This window comes from Crocodylus porosus, unplaced genomic scaffold (genome assembly GCF_001723895.1).
Source record: "Crocodylus porosus isolate Cpor-Errol unplaced genomic scaffold, CroPor_comp1, whole genome shotgun sequence".
NCBI lineage: Eukaryota > Metazoa > Chordata > Crocodylia > Crocodylidae > Crocodylus > Crocodylus porosus.
In genome coordinates, this window is record NW_017728931.1 from 72186593 (window position 1) to 72203636 (window position 17044).

Below are 17044 nucleotides of genomic sequence, written 5' to 3' on the forward strand. Positions count from 1 at the left end.
CCAGGATATGCTTTAATCCTGTAAATCTGCCAAGGAAAAAAAGCTTTCAAGACAGTTGAAACCATAAGAGACTTCTTTCTGGTGCCAATAATGCTGAGTTTGTATAGCAACACAGTACTGCTACGGTGTGAAGTTTACATTTTATAGTGATTCAAATGATCAGGGAAATGACCAATGTGAATGAATGGCTTTGCCAAAAAAACCAGTAAGTTTTGAAGTTCTCCTGCTGCCAAAAAATCTGCTTTAAGAGGAAAATACAAGTAAAGATCAAATATACTGACCTTCATGTCATTAAGTCCTGTCCATAGAATGATTATTTGATTGAATCTCTGAAGGTAAGAAGATATAAATGCATTTTCTTCTTCAGTCTTTATGTCAACAAGATGTGCCCCCAGTGAAGATAATTCACAGATTTGTTGTGCCATACCCCATGGTTTGCTTTCTCTGCTTATTTTATAGCAACTGCCTTTGAATGCAAGCCATCCCGGTGAACACAAACCTGTAAGTGGGAAAAGATGTTATTGCCAAAAAGTAGTCTACCAATAACGATTGCATTACAGTTCACAATTTTTTTTAAATGTTATAAACACTTACAGATTGTTACCATGTTTAAGTAAAAAACAGGATTGTGGATCCCAAACTTTCAGAAACCATGAATCAGGCCTTCGAAAGTCAATAGACTTTTGTAAAAAAATAGAAAATCCTAGTAAATAACAGAAGTTGTATTTTTTTTGGTTACTAACTGGATCCTGAGCTTTCCCAAAACTGTGAATTGGATTTTCAGGCTTTCTATTATAAATGAGTGCTAGAAACACTTTCTTTCTTTTTAAGAAAGCAGATTTTTCTCAGCAGTATCAAGATTCTTGTACCTAGATCTTTTAAGGAAAACACCAAATATCAAGAGATTCACTGTAAAGTCACAAGAGCAATTTAAAACTAATGTCATCTAACATTTGTTTTAAATAACATTCTGGTTGTGGATCTTCCTTAAGGCTTTAGTGTTCTTTCTTAAACACATGTCATTCTTACTCTTGTGCTGCTAAACTCTTAGGATTTAAAATAGAAAGAGATGATTAAATTAAAGAACTGACACTGTTTCAAATGATTATTCCTAAATGCAACCCAAACCCTCTCTGAATATTGGCAAAGCTGATACAGTCTTAACAAATATATGCAGTTATGCATATTATGTAATTATGCATAATTCCACTGCTGTTAGATTTCTACCCATTCACACCAGAGTATGTTCAAGTACTCAAAGTATTAGTAGCTCAATATTGCAGTCTAGTCACAGTACATGGTTGTGTTATCAAATCTGCCACATATTCTGTAGAATCTGACTAGTCCCGCTCAAATCTTTATTTATGCTATCTAAAAAAAAATGTACATTTGCACATTTATAGGCTAAGACATGCACCATCCTGATACTTCCAAAAGTTGAAAAGAAGTATCCCTCTTCCTAGAAACTAACAATGAAAATATTCTTGGCCACTTTATTTTCTCTTTTTCACTTTCAGTGCCCATCTCCAGGCATAATGTTTCTATTGGGAGAATCACTGTTTTCCCAGTAGAAACCAGGAGCGTACTCAATTACTTCCAAAAGAAACATATCCACTCCAGAGAAAAATCTTCCCGGTCGATACTTGAAAGATCTCCCCTGCAACAGAAAATCTCTGGCAAAAAAAGAACTCTTGTAAACTCCCCTATTAGTGTGCTTTGGGAGGGGTGGGGAGGCGAGAAGCAGGACGATGCTCCCAGCCACTTTTCCAAACCAGGGACAGCCTGGTTTGGAGAATGGGCTAGGGGCTGTGCTCCTTCAATTGCATTCCCAATGGCTCCAAGTACTGTCTTCGAACACAAGCTTGGAACACTTTAAGAGCTTCCTGCTCATAGCCCAGCTCCCTTGCCCATGGTACAGGAGAAGCCACACCCACTGGCTCTCCAAACTGGGAATACCCAGTACGGAAAGTGGGAAGGAGTTTTGCTCCACTAATCCAGTCTGCCACCCCACAACAGAACTGGGAGGAACAGAGTAGCCACTTCCTGATCCCTGGTTTGGGGAAGGTGTGGAGAGAGAGAGTTGCAGGCCGAACAGCTGTACTGCTCCCTCTCCTGGAAAGATTCCCAGAAATAAATGCCTGTTTTAGGACTGGGACAGAGATCCAAGTTTAGTTTTCAATTAAAGATGTCTTTAATTTTTATTTGACCTGGGACAATTTAACCACCCCTCCCCTTCTTTTTTTAACTTTGGTCATTTTTTAAATGACATATGCTCCTTTGAAATCAAAAGGAAAACAGTTTAATTTTGAAAACATCAAAATAAACAAAATGCCAAAATATACTTTTTGGCATTTCCAAAACAACATTTCATCAAAAAAGTTGAAATGATATATTACAAATGTCTGATATTTCTCCCTTAACTTTTGGCTGAAAGCAATCACCAAAGTTTATCTTAAATTAAAAATTGTTGTCACCCCACAAATCTTTTTTTTTTTTTCAACAAATTTACTTTTCCTTAGAATTTTTTCTGAGTTGTAGTCTTGGATCAGGAAAGTACCAAGTACTTACAAGCATATACACACCCATACAAACTTGCAACTTTGTTTCCATAAATAATCATGAATCTGTCTTTGAAATATATTCTGCTAGTATCTGTGACAATAAGATTCTGGTTTTTATAGTCTGTTGGGTTTTTTTTTAGGAAACGATGCTCGTATATAAAGATATACAAGCACCAGTGAACAGTATTCATTTAAAAATCTGTGTCAATAGAAGATTATTTACAATTTTCTGTAACCTGTTCTGCATAGTATTCAGTATCACCTTGTTAATCACTGTGATGACAGTAAACTAGTGCATATACCTGTTTCAACTTGAATATCCAGTGTTTGAGATACACTTATAAACTCAAGCAGCAGTTGTTTAAATTCAAACTTAAAACTATACAAGGTTGCAGATGTTAAATTATCCCATTCAGAGAAGACATCATTTTGTTGCAGATTCCGTGACATGTTATTCAGTGAAATTGAAACTGAGAAGTCCTTAGCCAGTGTACTCCAGTTAAAAGATACAGTAGTCATGGTCACAAATGTTTTGATGTTGTTCACCGAGATTCCACCTAATACATCAGGAAAAAAATAGTCATATTTACAATAATGCATGTTAATAAATATTTATTTTTTTCTTTGTACTCAGGAAATGCTGAAGGATGTACTGCAACTGGGAAATCTACATGTTCCTCTTTAGCTGACAATAGAAGGTTTCCACAAGGCAATTCTACCCATCTTTACTTTAGTTGATTTTAACTATGTATAAATATAAAACTGAAAAATCATTATATTCAGTATAGGCAACTCCAGCTTAACACTGTTTCACTTAGAGTTATTTCACTATAATGCTCATTTGAATTTGATACCTGATTTCACTTAGCGCTCAGTGAGTTTTGTTATAATGCTCACAGTCACTATCTTGGGTCATTGAAAACAATTGCGGTCACCACCTTGGGTCATCAAATACTTTCAGTTTCACTTAACGCTTGTTTTGCTTAATGCTCAGGTTTTTCAGGAACCAATTAAGAGCGCTAAGCAGAGGTTGCCTGTACAAACAAAAACCACGCCTACAGATGAAAGATACCGTGAGCATCAAAATGTGCCTTCTATAATGCAGCTAGGTTCACTTTCCATAAATAAGAACATATGTTGGCCAAGTGTCCTAGCACACCAGCTGCACAATCCTGTAAAATGTAGAGCACCTCTTGAATACTGCTGAGTGCCCTCCACTCCCATCAACATCAATGAATGCTGCAACCAGGAGTCAGTTCTTCACGTGTTTATGCTACAGATTTAAATACGATTCTTGATCTCGGTCTTTCACTTCTAGGTTGGCAAGAAATTGGAAAATCTTAAAGACTATGCTTTAAGGAAATTATTGCCTAAATTACCTAAAACATTTAGACCCTTGGCACATGTTCATTTAATGGTATGATGGGATCCCTGATCCCAACAATTGTGCCTCCTGTCATGCCACACATGCGTGGCCGGACAGGCAATTCTGGGATCCGATATCAGATCCCAATCGTACCATTACTATTTGCTAGTGCAAAGGGAGACCTGCTTCACAATCTCAGGTTTCCTCTGAACTGGCAAGCAGAAAGCCACGTGGCTGTAGCCAGGTATGAACTGGTATAGACCTGAGCCCAATAATCAACTGGCTGTGGTCCCAGCCCCAAGACAGGCTCCAGAGCCCTATCAACCAGGATATCAGAAAACCTTGTGTGTACACAGTTTATTAAGATCCAGGCATGCCAGGGCCCCACAGTCAGGGAGAGGTTTGCCAAACTCAGGGCTCCCCATGCTCCAGGGATTTCAGAAAACCATGTGTGCAGTTAGACTGCACATGTGTTTTTGAAATATCCTGGCACGTGGGGATACCAGCACTGGGGATTTGTCAAGAGCTGTAGGGAATGGCAGTCAACCTGACAAGTCACAAGGAGCCCTGGGGGATCCCCACAACCCAGCACCCTGGCCCAGCTGATGAGTTCCCCAAGACTCAGCACCCTGAAAACAGCCAGCTGCAGCTCTATGCAGGACTGCATCATCAGCAGGACTGCAACTGTCAGCCTGCCCATACAGCGGAGCTTTCAACCAAGCCCTGCCATGCAGCCAGCATCAGGCTGTATGTCCGGGATCCTGCCACATATTCAATCTAAGGTGTAATAGAAACCAGCCACAAAAATATTTCACATTTTGTGGAATAATTTTGAGGCTGGTTTTCTGTTTTGTCATGTTATTAATTGCCTGAACTGCAGTCAGATTACTCATTAAGATGCAATTAACAGGTTAATCGCGTCTTTAGTATAATGTTTGCCAGGGGCCTTTAAAGATTCATGGACCTGTACTCCTTATTAGGGCTGTGGAAATAACTCATTTTTTCATACACTAGCTGAACACTCAAGTTTCAGTACTAGGATTTGGCCCAATAAATCTTCTTGCTGATCCCTGGACTACAAGCAACTTCTTTCTTCCTTCTGGTGTTTCCAAAAAAGGCAAAACAGCAGCAGACAAGTGGAAATATAACATACTCCTCAACTGGTCTAAAGCAGCAACACCATCAGTCACTGCTACTGGCCCAGTAGCAGTGGGCGATTCCTTCTTACTGAATCACCCAAATCCATCTACTAAGGTGTATTTTGTACAAGAGTACAAAAATTAATCAATGCATAACTTTCACATGAATACTGGTTAACCAAACAATTTAGTCAACGTTAATCTTCCTTTACAGTTTGAGTAGAACTTTGGCCCTGTGGAAAATTCAGTGCAAAATTGCATTCACTGAACTAGTTCAGGACTCCCCTCTCCCTCACCTCACATCTTTTCCTCTAATGTTCAATACAAGATTGCTTATGATGATGCCAGGAAGTATGTATTACAGTACTTACGTGTCTTAAACGATTTTCGACTCAGGATTTTCCCATTCTTTAGTGACTCTATTGTAACATCATAGCTTTTGTTTTCTTCTAGCAGAATAGAATTCAGAGGTTTAGACACAATTGTAGAAATATTTTCTACATTCTGCAATTTGGAAGAATTTTTGGATGTAATCAGTAATGTAATTAGTAAAGCTCAAATTAATGCAGATCATCTAAGCAGTAAAAAGGTTACTTATCAAATATTGTATCATGCCAAAAAAAAGTTGAATCCATCCATAAACTATAACATATATTTATGACTATTTCTGAGTTTGTAATGCATACTCTTCCGCTAGAAAACTGACTCATATTCTGCCCAGATTCAAAACTTCAGAAGCCAGTCTGCCTGAAATAAAAACAAAGCCACCGAAATTCAGGCCAGGATTTAATAAAGCTTAATTTTAAAGAAATGCTTAAGTCTACCCTCTTCAGCAAGGCACTTGTATCCATGATAGATCCCACTAGTTTTATGGGAAAAGGGTACATTTTTGGAAAAGGGTACATTTTCTCTCACAGGTGCTTACCAAATCAAGTCTAATTTTGCTGTACTTTTACTTGACCACTTAAACCATGTGACATTAGTCTAGTGGGAAATGACCCTTATTTTATACTAAAAGAGATTATTTTAAATTCATTGACTACTATTTACACCACAGAGCATTACGAAATACACCGTTTACTTTTTTGTGGAAGTCATCTGTCTGCTGATATGTTACAACATAAAGTTCTGGATTTTCTCCTTTTGGGAATTCAGACCACTCTAGCAAAACTGGTCTTGTAGGTCTTCTCACTTGACCACAATCTAGGCTCTTTGAAATCTGCAATAAAAAGGTTGTGACTGCTTTTTAATACAGCATACATTAGAAGAAAAGCAACTTTAAAAAAACTGGATGCCATCATATTAATTTGTTCTATTTAAATACTGCTATTTACTATAAGATTCTGCCCAACCCACATGTCTGCCCACCTATGCAGTCTGCCAAAGTTCTGTAATCCTCATAAGTTCTACAAATAAGGGTGTTGCTTCTTTTCCTACCCTTCAGATGTTAGCAAATCGTATTAGCTGTGCCCAAACCTGGTCTATTGCCTGCTCATTTGTATCACTTTGAAATTCTCCATAAATTTGATCAAATAAGCTGGCTAGCAATTGTTATTCTACCAGCTCAAATAACAAAGCCAGAGGTATAGTATGTTTTTACTCAGATGAGGGCTGAATAGAGAGTTTGACTCTTTTAAGTTTTATTGGTTTGGTTTAAATGAAACGTTAAAGGCATGTGTCCCGACACCTTAAATTCCCTGGCTTTCTTCATCAACACATAGTTCAGAGTTCAGTTTAGTCTTAGTAACTTCCACAGTATCCATGTAACAAGTGGACATCCTGGGGCTGGTCCAATTGTTGGCTGCCCACTTGTTTCTGGGTAAACCACCTGCCTACTTTGCCCAGCACACCTTAGATGATAATGACTGAACGATGACAATAAGGTGGAAAGCTATCTAATTACTTGCACTGATGCCAAGGGCTTATATACATGGCTCTTCCCTCCTGTACCATGTCCCACGCCTTGCAGATGACATCCATGTTCTTTCAGTGCGTCACACTAGGACCCAAGCTCCAGGGTCTCACATGGGGCTCTCACGCCCCACTGGAGTTCATAGTCCCCATGCCTTCACACTGGGCTCTCTTGCTGTCCATCACTCAGGGCTCCCAGCCCTTATCCATTCAGGGCTCCAAGGCCCATTCTCTTCCCTACACTGGGCCTTATCCCCTGCCCTACACTGGGCTACAATTCCCTTATCCCTTTGCCCTAGGAGCTTCTCACATAGCTTCCTGTAGGCTCAAGGCCCCACCCCTCCTGGATACCTTACAGCAGCCTCAGATCTCACGATGTCTCTGGCCCCTTCACTTGGCTAGGACCCCACCTCAGAACTCACGGTGAGTCTGAGCCTTGGCTTTGTCCTTTGGGGTATGCTACCCTGGCCTTTCCCCTCCACGGGGTCGCCCGCAAGGCTGTGGGGGCTGAGGCTTTCTCGTGCCCCATATTTGCCCTTCCCTGGGGAGGCCACAGGTGTTGCATTTCCTGGAGACTGCCCCACCACTGGCAGTCCCACCACACCCACCAGCCCCAGCAGGGTGTAGTTTTAGGTCATGCCCCGGGACCAGGAGTCTCCAGCCATCCCCACAGCTCCTGCCCTGTACCTCCAAGGTGTCACAAGCAACAACTCCAGCTGGGTGGTGTTCTCCCAGCTGCTAGCAACAGACTGCTGGCCTTGCTGTTCAGGGACCTGCTTATAAGGAACAGCTGGGCCCCGTTCCCAGTCAGGTAATTGTGCCTAACTGCGGATTGGAACCAGCTGCAGGCTGCCTTGCTGCTGCCCATGCCCCTAGGAGTAACAGAGCACACCCTGTGCCATAATCTGTATATCCCATAATCAGGAATAGAAAAGCAGAGGAAGTGAGAACCCCTCATCTCCTAGCTTATCCTACCTGTACTGGGCAGATCTCAGGGACTTAATCCTTTCCTACAGAGATTGGTTAATTTTCAGATGGCAATCTTTTGTTTTCTTTTGTTACTACCATTTTAAAGACATTTGAAGTTAAGGAGTTTGGCTACATCCATTCAGGGGAAAAAAATGGATCCAACTTAGAACCACAACCTTAGAAATTAGTTTTGGATTTGAAAATTCAGACCAAACTATACATCTAAAATTCAGAGGATTACAGGCCAGAGATGCCAGTCACTACTAGATAACATAATGTACATCTTATACTTATTAAAAATTTCAGCTCTTTACCTACTTTTATTCCATTCTTCTTATAAATACTCAGGACATAATTTGTTTTTGCCATCCATGAGCCAGAAACCAAAACGTAGCTCAAAAAGTTGCAGTCTTAACTAACAGAAAACATTCCACTTAAAATCTGAATCTATTTTTTCATATACTGCTTTGTGTTACACTGAATCATGATGTATTAGAGTAAAAAATGAACACAAAGTAATGTGAGTACATGTATCCAGCTTATTCTAAGATAATTTGTCACATCTAATGCCAAATGGACACAACTATGTAAATCTCTCAAGGCATTGATTTATTTTCAAAGCATAGTTTACATTTCATAGGAATGACATTGGTCATTTCTTGGACATCAAAAAAAATGATGTTAAATTAATAACTATGCTGCAAAGGACAGTGTCCATGGAGTCTTTTAGTAGATACTCATAAAGCAAACTGGAGGACTTAAGAAGATTGGCTCTACTGTGAAAAATAGTCTAGTGGAAGCCCTGTATTCTAAAGAATAAAAATATCTGCTGAGATACAATAATCAATTAATACAATGGGTAACACTTCAAGGAAAGATAGATTTAGCTCTTTCCCCTCCAACTTTTTCTCTTGGTTTTAAGCGAACAACGTACTTTTGTTCAGCACTGTCATAAAATACCAGCATCTTACCATTCTAATATTATAAAAGCCTTAGTCTGTCTGTCCGTAATGCTTTATTTGCACTCTGACTGGTTGTCTAAAACAACCAATCAGAGTGCAGCCATTCAGACAGGAGCTGGTGGCCATGGAGCAACAGAGTGAGGAGCAAGGCCAGCAGAGTGGGCAGCTTGAGGCAACAGCAGCGATGGACAGGGAGCAGCTCTGGTCTGAAGTGGTGGGGGGGAGAGTGATCAGGGGGGAGCCCACTTTCCCTGCCTGGTCCAAAGTGGCAGTGGGGATGAGGGGACTGGTCCCAGCCCAAAGCTGTGGAGGGGAAGGAGGAAACAACCGCAGGGGGAAGGGGCAGAACCGGCCCGGGCCTCGCCTGACCTGAAGCAGTAAAGGGTAAGGGGTAGAAGTGGCCCCAACCCCGGACCTGGCCCAAAGCAGCAGGAGGGGGGAGGGGGGCAGATGCAGCCCTTTATCCCCACCCGTCATTCTCAACGGGCAGTTTCCTAGTATCACTTATAACTGACAAGCCTTCCAAGAAACAGTTCATACTTCAAATCTACAAGTGACTGTAGCTGTTCTGTCTTGCATAACTCGTGACCATAAAGAGAGAGAGAGATTTCAGCTTTTCACTGCCCAAAAAAACACTTCAAGATCTAAGGAAAGGAAGATGTGAGGGTTTGGCCAGGACATAAGCAGCTGCACCTCAGCAGAATGGGGGGTATAGATTACCAAATCGTCAGGTTGGGGCTTGGGTTGAACAGGGAGCATGGGACCCAGTTCCATGTGAACTAAAAAGGAAGATGCAAGAGACATCATCTGAGACATAAGCCAAGGTCAGGAGCCAGGGGTTAGAGAGCCAGGGCCAAGTTCCAGGGAGAATCCGAGATCAGGATCAAGGGAGCCAAGCTGAGTCAGAACACCAGGGAAACCAGAGGGAGCAGAGCCAACACTGAGTTTCGGGGAAGATCCAAAATCAGAATCGGAAAAGTCCAAGTCAAAACCTCTGACTTCAGTGTGCTCCTGATGCTGGAAGCATTGATCAGCTGATGGTCAACTGCAATTGGGATCTGACCATGTAGGGAGCTTCTCTCCGCAGCAGAGAAGCTGCAGCCAAAGGGAGTGTTGCCAGTGACTTCAGGGGGAAAGGACCAGGCTCCAGTTCCTCATCTCCAGAGACGCTGCCCTGCTTGCAGCTGGAGCAGGGGGAGGGGAAGCTCCTTGCCTCGCAGCAGAGCTGTGGCTCCATATTTGGAAGCCACCTTCACCTCAGCACCCTGTCTGCTGTCGCTGTCACCTCAGGCCGTGGTGGGCAAGGCCACCACCACTTTCTACTCCGTCGCTCCACAGCCACCAGCTCCTGTCCAAGTGCTCACACTCTGATTGGTTGTCTCAAACAATCAAGCAGAGTGGAAATAAAGCATTACAAATAGACTAAGGCTTTTATTTTATTAGGATTAGCAAACTGGACTATAGGCAACAAAATTAAATTCAACAAAGACAAAAGTAAGATGCACATTTGTTTTTCTTTCTTCCCCAGGCTTTGCAACTACAGAATGGAGGACAACTGGTTAGAAGTAATACTGCTGAGAAGGATGCGGGGGCTACGGTAGGTCATGGAATGAGTTAGCAATGGGATGCTACCACAAGAAAGCAAATGTATGCAAAACATGGAAGATGATAGCCCACTCTACAGAGAATCAGAATTTTGGAACAAGGTTGCAAGGAAGATGCAGAGAAAGTGAAAAGGATCTAGAGACAACCTAAATAGACTTAGAAAGATTGAATGAACTAGTCATGTTTAAATTTGGAACAAAGCAGATTAAGGGGGGACATAACAGTTCTTAAACAGCCAAAAATACCACATTCAAGAAGACAGAAACCTTGTTTACCCTTGCCACAAAAGGCAGGACACACAACAATAGCAAATCTCAAAATCAAAAACAAATCCCAACTGGAAGAACAGTAGGATGATGGGATAAACTGCCCAAGGAATTTGTGGAATCTCCTTGACTGGAAATTTTCAAGAAGTGGTTGGATACTTATAAGGGATGGTTTAGGAATACCAAATCCTGAATTTGTGTATGGGAAGGGACCTTGAGATCCCCTTCCACTTCTATAAATCCCTCTGATTCTATGACATTGAACTTCATTTAACACCTTATCCCCATTGAAATCAATGAGATTTGTTACTGCCAATAGTGGACTCAGGTCCAAGTTCTTGGACTCCAGTTCTACCACCTTTCATAGGACCCAGTTATAGCATGCTCCTATTAAAGTGAACAGCAAAACCCTTGCTTACTTCAATAGCAATGAGGCTGGGGCTGTATAGCAGTTACTAGAAATCATGATATATTTTTAATATTAGAATGATAATCATGGTCTAGCCAGATATCATAATTTAATTCATTTCAATTACAATCTCTTATTCAAAAAAGGAAAAATATCTCTTACCTGAAATACGGATTCTAATAAACACAACAGAAGAATTGCTTGGTCCATATGGTAAGAATCTTTAAGACTCCCAGCACCCGTTGTGTTTCTGAATCTCAATGGCTTCAAAACAAAAGTATGTTAGTCCATTTTAGACAAGATGAGGGGAAAATTAAATAATGAACATGAATAATCCCAGCTGATATCAATATAGCTGAATGTTGCGTGATATTCTAGCTTTGTCGTGGACCTGGCTCTTGCAAGACCTGATGTCCTGATCCAGAGCCTAGCAAACACAATTACAGAATTTCCCTTGACTTCAATAAGCTCTGGATATGCCCCACCCCCCTTCTTATGCAAAAAAAAAAAAAACAACTCAGCAGCTTCAAAGGGATCTTTAGCTTCTGCCTGGTCTCCAGGTTAGCTCCATCTTGGATCAAATGTTAGTGGCCTTATTCACACGATAATTTGAGAACAGAAAGCATAATTTGACCTGGGAATTAGGGTCTATTCTGAACTCACTGAAGTCAATAGGAGTCCCACCATTCACTCCAGCAGGCTTTGGACTACGTGCATAATGCACACATCTGGAATGTTACCTTATAAGCAACGTTTGGTGCAAGTACGGGCCGTACCTGCCCTTTCTACCAACCAGCAGCATGCTGTGGCTAGAGACTGCATGATCAACCGTGCACAGAAAGAAGCGATAAACATTGAAACAAGAGACACCCCAAAGCACCAGCACCAAGCAGACGAAGCACCAAATGGCCAAGGCGCATGAAACTTGCTCAGCCAAAAGTCCACAACCTGCCCTGGAAACCATCTTAGCAACTGAGGGAAGCATGAGGGGTGAAAGCAGATGCTGCTTCTTCACTCCAAGAAGACAACTGTAACCGGTAACACTTGCCCGTGCAAACACATCGAGGCATTTGGCATCCAAAGCATGTGAGGAGCTAGTTAGTTGGTTTAATAAAAGACATCACACCTACCCAAAAAAACCCCTTGCCTGCTTAGATAGATGTGATAACTTTTATTAGACCAACCGAGCAGTGGGAAAAAAAGTTCTTAGCGGGCTTTTGGGCACAGTCGCTCTTCTCCAGCTGCTCGGACCCTCCAAGGAACGAGAGAAGCTAAAAGCGAGAATGTAAATAGGTGGAAGTTAGGAGAACGCAAGGTAAAACGGGGAGGGGGGAGCCAAAAGGTGAGTAAGGCAGACATTGCATTAGTTCAAGGGAAGACCCGGTCTGCCTAGGAGCATTCAAGGGAGCTGCTGAACACTTGGCCAACAGCAGAGAGGAAGGAAGTCGAGGCTGCAGCTGGGCTAAACGCCACTGCTCGCTTGTGCGCGGCCGCGATGTGAAGCAGGCCCCAGCGGCGGGGGTGGGGGGGGCGCTGCGCGCTGGGTCCCTCGAGCCCAAGCAGCCCCGCAGCTCAGTCCCTGCCGGCTGGGGCAGCCCGGGCCGGCGGCCTCGCTCGGGGCTGAAGGAGGCTCGGAAGAGGTGGGCGGGGCTCGGCTGTGCGAGGCCTCCGTCCCTCCCTGGGCTGCAGGGGGCCCTCAGCCCCGCACGGCTGGGGACACCGGCACTTCCCCCTCTCCCCGCCCTGATTTCAGCGCCGAGGGGAAGGAGCCACAGTACCGCTGCAAGGCGAGGAGCTGCCCCTGCTCCAGCATCTCCCTCTCGAGCCTGGTCCTTGCCCCTGAAGGCACTCACTGGCAGCGTCTGCTTCTCTGCTTTCTAGCGGTTTGCTCCTCAGCAATAGCCGGAGTGGGCCCTGTGCCACCCCGCCCCTTCCTTTGAGGAAACTACCCCCTCTCCCTCAGAAAGTAATGGGCTTTTGGTGGCCAGCTGCTTCTGGGCGGAGGTGAAGCAGGCATCTAAGCCTTCTCCCAGAACATACGAACATAACCCAGCTGCTGGGTCAGGTCATAGGTCCACTGAGCCAGCGTCCTGGCGCCCAGCCCGTGGTCCAAGTGAAATCTATTGGGGGTTAAAAAAAACCCAAAACAATCAGAAGTTCTTCATAGCTACAAAGTCTGCCCTCTTAATCCTTTTGCCAGCTGTTGTGGTTTTTAGTCCTTTTTCCCTGGGGTGAAGGGGGGCGGAGGGGTTCATAAAATCAATGAGTCAGAAGGGACTCATCTAGTCTGACCCCAGCCATGGGCAGCAGGAAGGAGCACTGGGGGTGGGAGGGGGCATAAGACCCCAGCCAGGTGCCTGTCCAGTCTCCCCTTGAAGATTTCCGGGGAAGGTGAGAGCACCCCCTCTCTGGGAAGCCTGTTCCAGGTTCTGGCCACCCTTACCGTGAAGTAGTTCTTCCTAATATCTAACCTAAACCTATCCTTCCTCAGCTTGTGGCCATTGTTCCTGGTGACTCCAAGGGGGGCCCTGGTGAACAGACTTTCCCCGAGTCCCTGCTGCTGGCCCCTAATAAGGTTGTAGGCAGCCACAAGATCCCCTTTCAGTCTCCCCTTGCAGAGACTGAAGAGATTCAGGTCCCTCAGCCTCTCCTCATAGGGCTGGCCACAGAGGCCTTCAACCATATGAGTGGCCTCCTCTGGACCCTCTCCAGGTATTCCATGTCCTTCTTGAAGCGCGGCGCCCAGAACTGGACACGGTTCTGACCAGCACCGCATAGAGAGGGAGCAAGACCTCTCTGGACCTGTTAGTGATGCCCCTGTTGATGCAGGACAGGGTGCGGTTGTGGTTGATGCTGTGTCAAAGATCTACACAAACAAGTGAAAGGATGCACAAACTAAGTCAAATGAAATGCAGTGGGTGCATCTACACATTCATTAATGCGCCATAGTTGCAGCACGTTGAGTTTAGACAGGTACTAACTTAATACGCTGTAATCAGTGCTACTGCACATTAGCACAGATGAACTTTTTTTTTTGGTGACGCTACTGCGCATTAGACTAAATCTACTGTGCACTACCGCATTGGCAAGTTGTTTTGCCTGCTGCAGTAATATGTAGTAGATTTAGTCTTCTGCGTTCAAAGTGTCTTGTGCAGATGCATCCAGTGTGTGATATTTTATGTACAGTAATCCTACCTATAGTAGTAATAATAAACCTGTGTCACACAGTAGCAGGGAGTGGATGCTGAAAGGGAGAGTGAACTGGGTACGACCATTATTCAGTTGGTCTAATAAAATATATCACATAATCTTGTCTGCTTGAGTTTGACGAGTGGTTTTTACACTGTTCCTCCCTTGCTTGCAGCCTCCAGCATTTAAGGTCTAGGAATATTTGAATTCAGAGGCTGTTCCCCTGACTCCCCTGCTCAGCAGCTACTGATGCCCCTTTCCCCCAAGAAGCCTCCCACATACCAGCCTTCCAAAAATAAGGTATTTAAATAGTGGTTAATACTCTTTAAGAATCATTAAAATCATTATAATTTGTAAGCAATAATTTATAAACTCATAACTTTGAATGTATTGCCCTCCAGAGAAATCATCCATAGTGCTAAGGGGAAAACAAACAACAACCAGCAATGATGGACACACATTCTTATATGCAGTATCTATTTTCACATGCTGCCAAAATTTTGTTCTCCGCACTCTTAGAAAGAAAACTAGCACTGGAACATTATGCAACACACACATAAAATTTAAAAACATTACTTAAGTAAACCACGTAAGCTGGATCCCAACTGTTTAGAAGTTGGGGGCTTAATGCTTATTTCAGTGAAAAAGTAAACAATAAATCATAACTCATGTTGGTGGGATAAAACCCATAGCACCAATAATTTTTTTTTAAACACCCCCTCTCCCACCAGCAAAAAGCATCACACCAGAATGTTATCTTAATTATGAATGCCAAAAGTAAGCTGCTGAATATTCCATTTATTTTATGAAGCATTCATACTCCATTTCATTTTGCAACAGTTTGTAATCACAAAGTTCAAAGGGGCTGATTTTAAGATATGAGCAGGAGTACTTCTAAACCTCATTAACTTGTATGCGGCACATTCCATTTTCATCAAAACAGTACTCCCCCAAAATGCAACTGTTTTCAGCATATGCGGAGAATATGTGAGCCTGACATTATTCACCTGTGTTTTGCCCAGAATGTTAGAGTGCACAGTCCTAATTTTCGTTCTCCCAAACATTTACGCAGATGAGTAAAATGCCAAGAAATGGTTATGGAAATAAAAACTACTTGTATGAAACCAATATGTAGATCTGATCTCCTGGGAACCTAATCTTACATTTCCAGTCTTAGCTGGGAGTGTAACAATCCAAATCTTCCAACCCAGAGCAGAGAACTTCATAACACAGTTGCTAATCCTTCACATTCGGTCTTCCCTACCCATCTCTTGTCATTCCAGCTCTTGCATTTTTCATTTTCAGTAGTGCGAAGGGGATGCACCAGAGCACCACCAGCATAAGCCAAAATCTGAGATAGGGCTTTGTAATGCAGGGGGCTTTATGCCAATGTTTTCTTCTTTCCAAGAGGTATAATATCAAATTAGTAAGCAACAGCTGTAAGTTCCCTGTTTTGCACACATTTGTTTGGTTGTAAACTTCCACCAAAGGCAAATGTATTTGAAATCTAAGTACAACTACCTGTTATATTTGGTATGAGGTAAATCCTATTTTAATATATTTTTTTTAATTAAAGGAGAAGGAAAGAGAAAAGACAGAGCAGGATGACATTGTACAAAACTGACACATAATAAACATACTAGTGGGCATTAGGTAGATTTAGTTAACCAAAATTACAGAAGGCCAAAAGGAAGAGTTCTAGACTAGTTCAGCTAGACTGGTATAGCCACACAGCATGAGGCTACTAGATTAAACCCAAGACTGTAAACCCCAAGACTGAAAACTAAAGACACAAATTCTGTCCATCAGCAGCAGATGTCTTGACTTTATGGTATCAGAGCAAAGATATAAGGAGCCAAATGTTGCAAACATAGCACATTCACATTTGAGATGGGAATCAGATTCTGAATGGATGTACCTAATACTGAAAAACATTACTTGAATCCCTCAAAAGAAGAAACAACAGCTTTACTTCTGTAAATAGGATCTACCTTGTACAAAATGAAATGGAGTATGAACCCCCTTATGTTTTATTATAAACAAACAGAATTCCATGGCACACAGCATTAGTTTGAGGTTTTAAAAAGCCCTAATAGAACAATAGAAATGCAACAACATATAAAATAATCAACCTTTAAAATAACAGTACAATAAGTCATATGAATACAGGAAGAGAACTGTTGGTCACAAATAACTGTGCTTCCAATAAATATATAAAAATTAACACATTTAATGGAACAAAATCCTATGCCATATTTTTACTTTTCATATTTCCTTAGTATAATATGCAAAGATTTCCTTATGCAAAGACTCTGAATGCCCACAAGTTAACAGACTGAAGAAAGAACAGAAATCTTATGTTTCACTACAGGCTCATCAAAATCTGATGAACCTCTTAAAATCTCTAAGGGTAGATTCCAAAGACCGCAAATGTTTGCATGGCTGATATCTTGATTCTACTCCTACTAGATTTCATGTGGGTGATTCTGCCTAAAGTAATCCCATTATATGTCTTTGTGAAACTAAACAATAAAAAAAAGCTTCAAATGCCTGCAATTCCAGGGCAGTAAGACTTTCTGCTATAGTTAATGCTTATAGGACTCTGTTAATCACTTAAGACTGGTACTGTACATTTAACTAGTCAGCATTAATTCATTGTAATCCAAA

General features: G+C 42.3%; 1 protein-coding gene across 6 annotated transcripts in view; it reads right to left on the reverse strand.

Annotated features, from left to right (window-relative positions):
- Positions 1 to 12306, reverse strand: part of PTPRQ (protein tyrosine phosphatase, receptor type Q) — a 217037-nt gene extending 204731 nt beyond the window's left edge. For 2 of the 6 annotated variants that reach the window (XM_019543153.1, XM_019543150.1), the window contains exons 1-5: positions 11351 to 11654; positions 6148 to 6285; positions 5438 to 5570; positions 2864 to 3118; positions 282 to 499 (exon numbers count right to left, since the gene is read on the reverse strand). In XM_019543153.1, the coding sequence (XP_019398698.1) occupies positions 282 to 499; positions 2864 to 3118; positions 5438 to 5570; positions 6148 to 6285; positions 11351 to 11398 (792 nt within the window). In that variant the 5' untranslated portion in view covers positions 11399 to 11654. Of the gene's footprint in view, positions 1 to 281; positions 500 to 2863; positions 3119 to 5437; positions 5571 to 6147; positions 6286 to 11350 lie in introns of all 6 variants that reach the window. The other 4 variants (XM_019543152.1, XM_019543151.1, XM_019543154.1 and 1 more) reach the window with 3 other exon arrangements.
- Positions 12307 to 17044: the final 4738 nt, after the last annotated feature.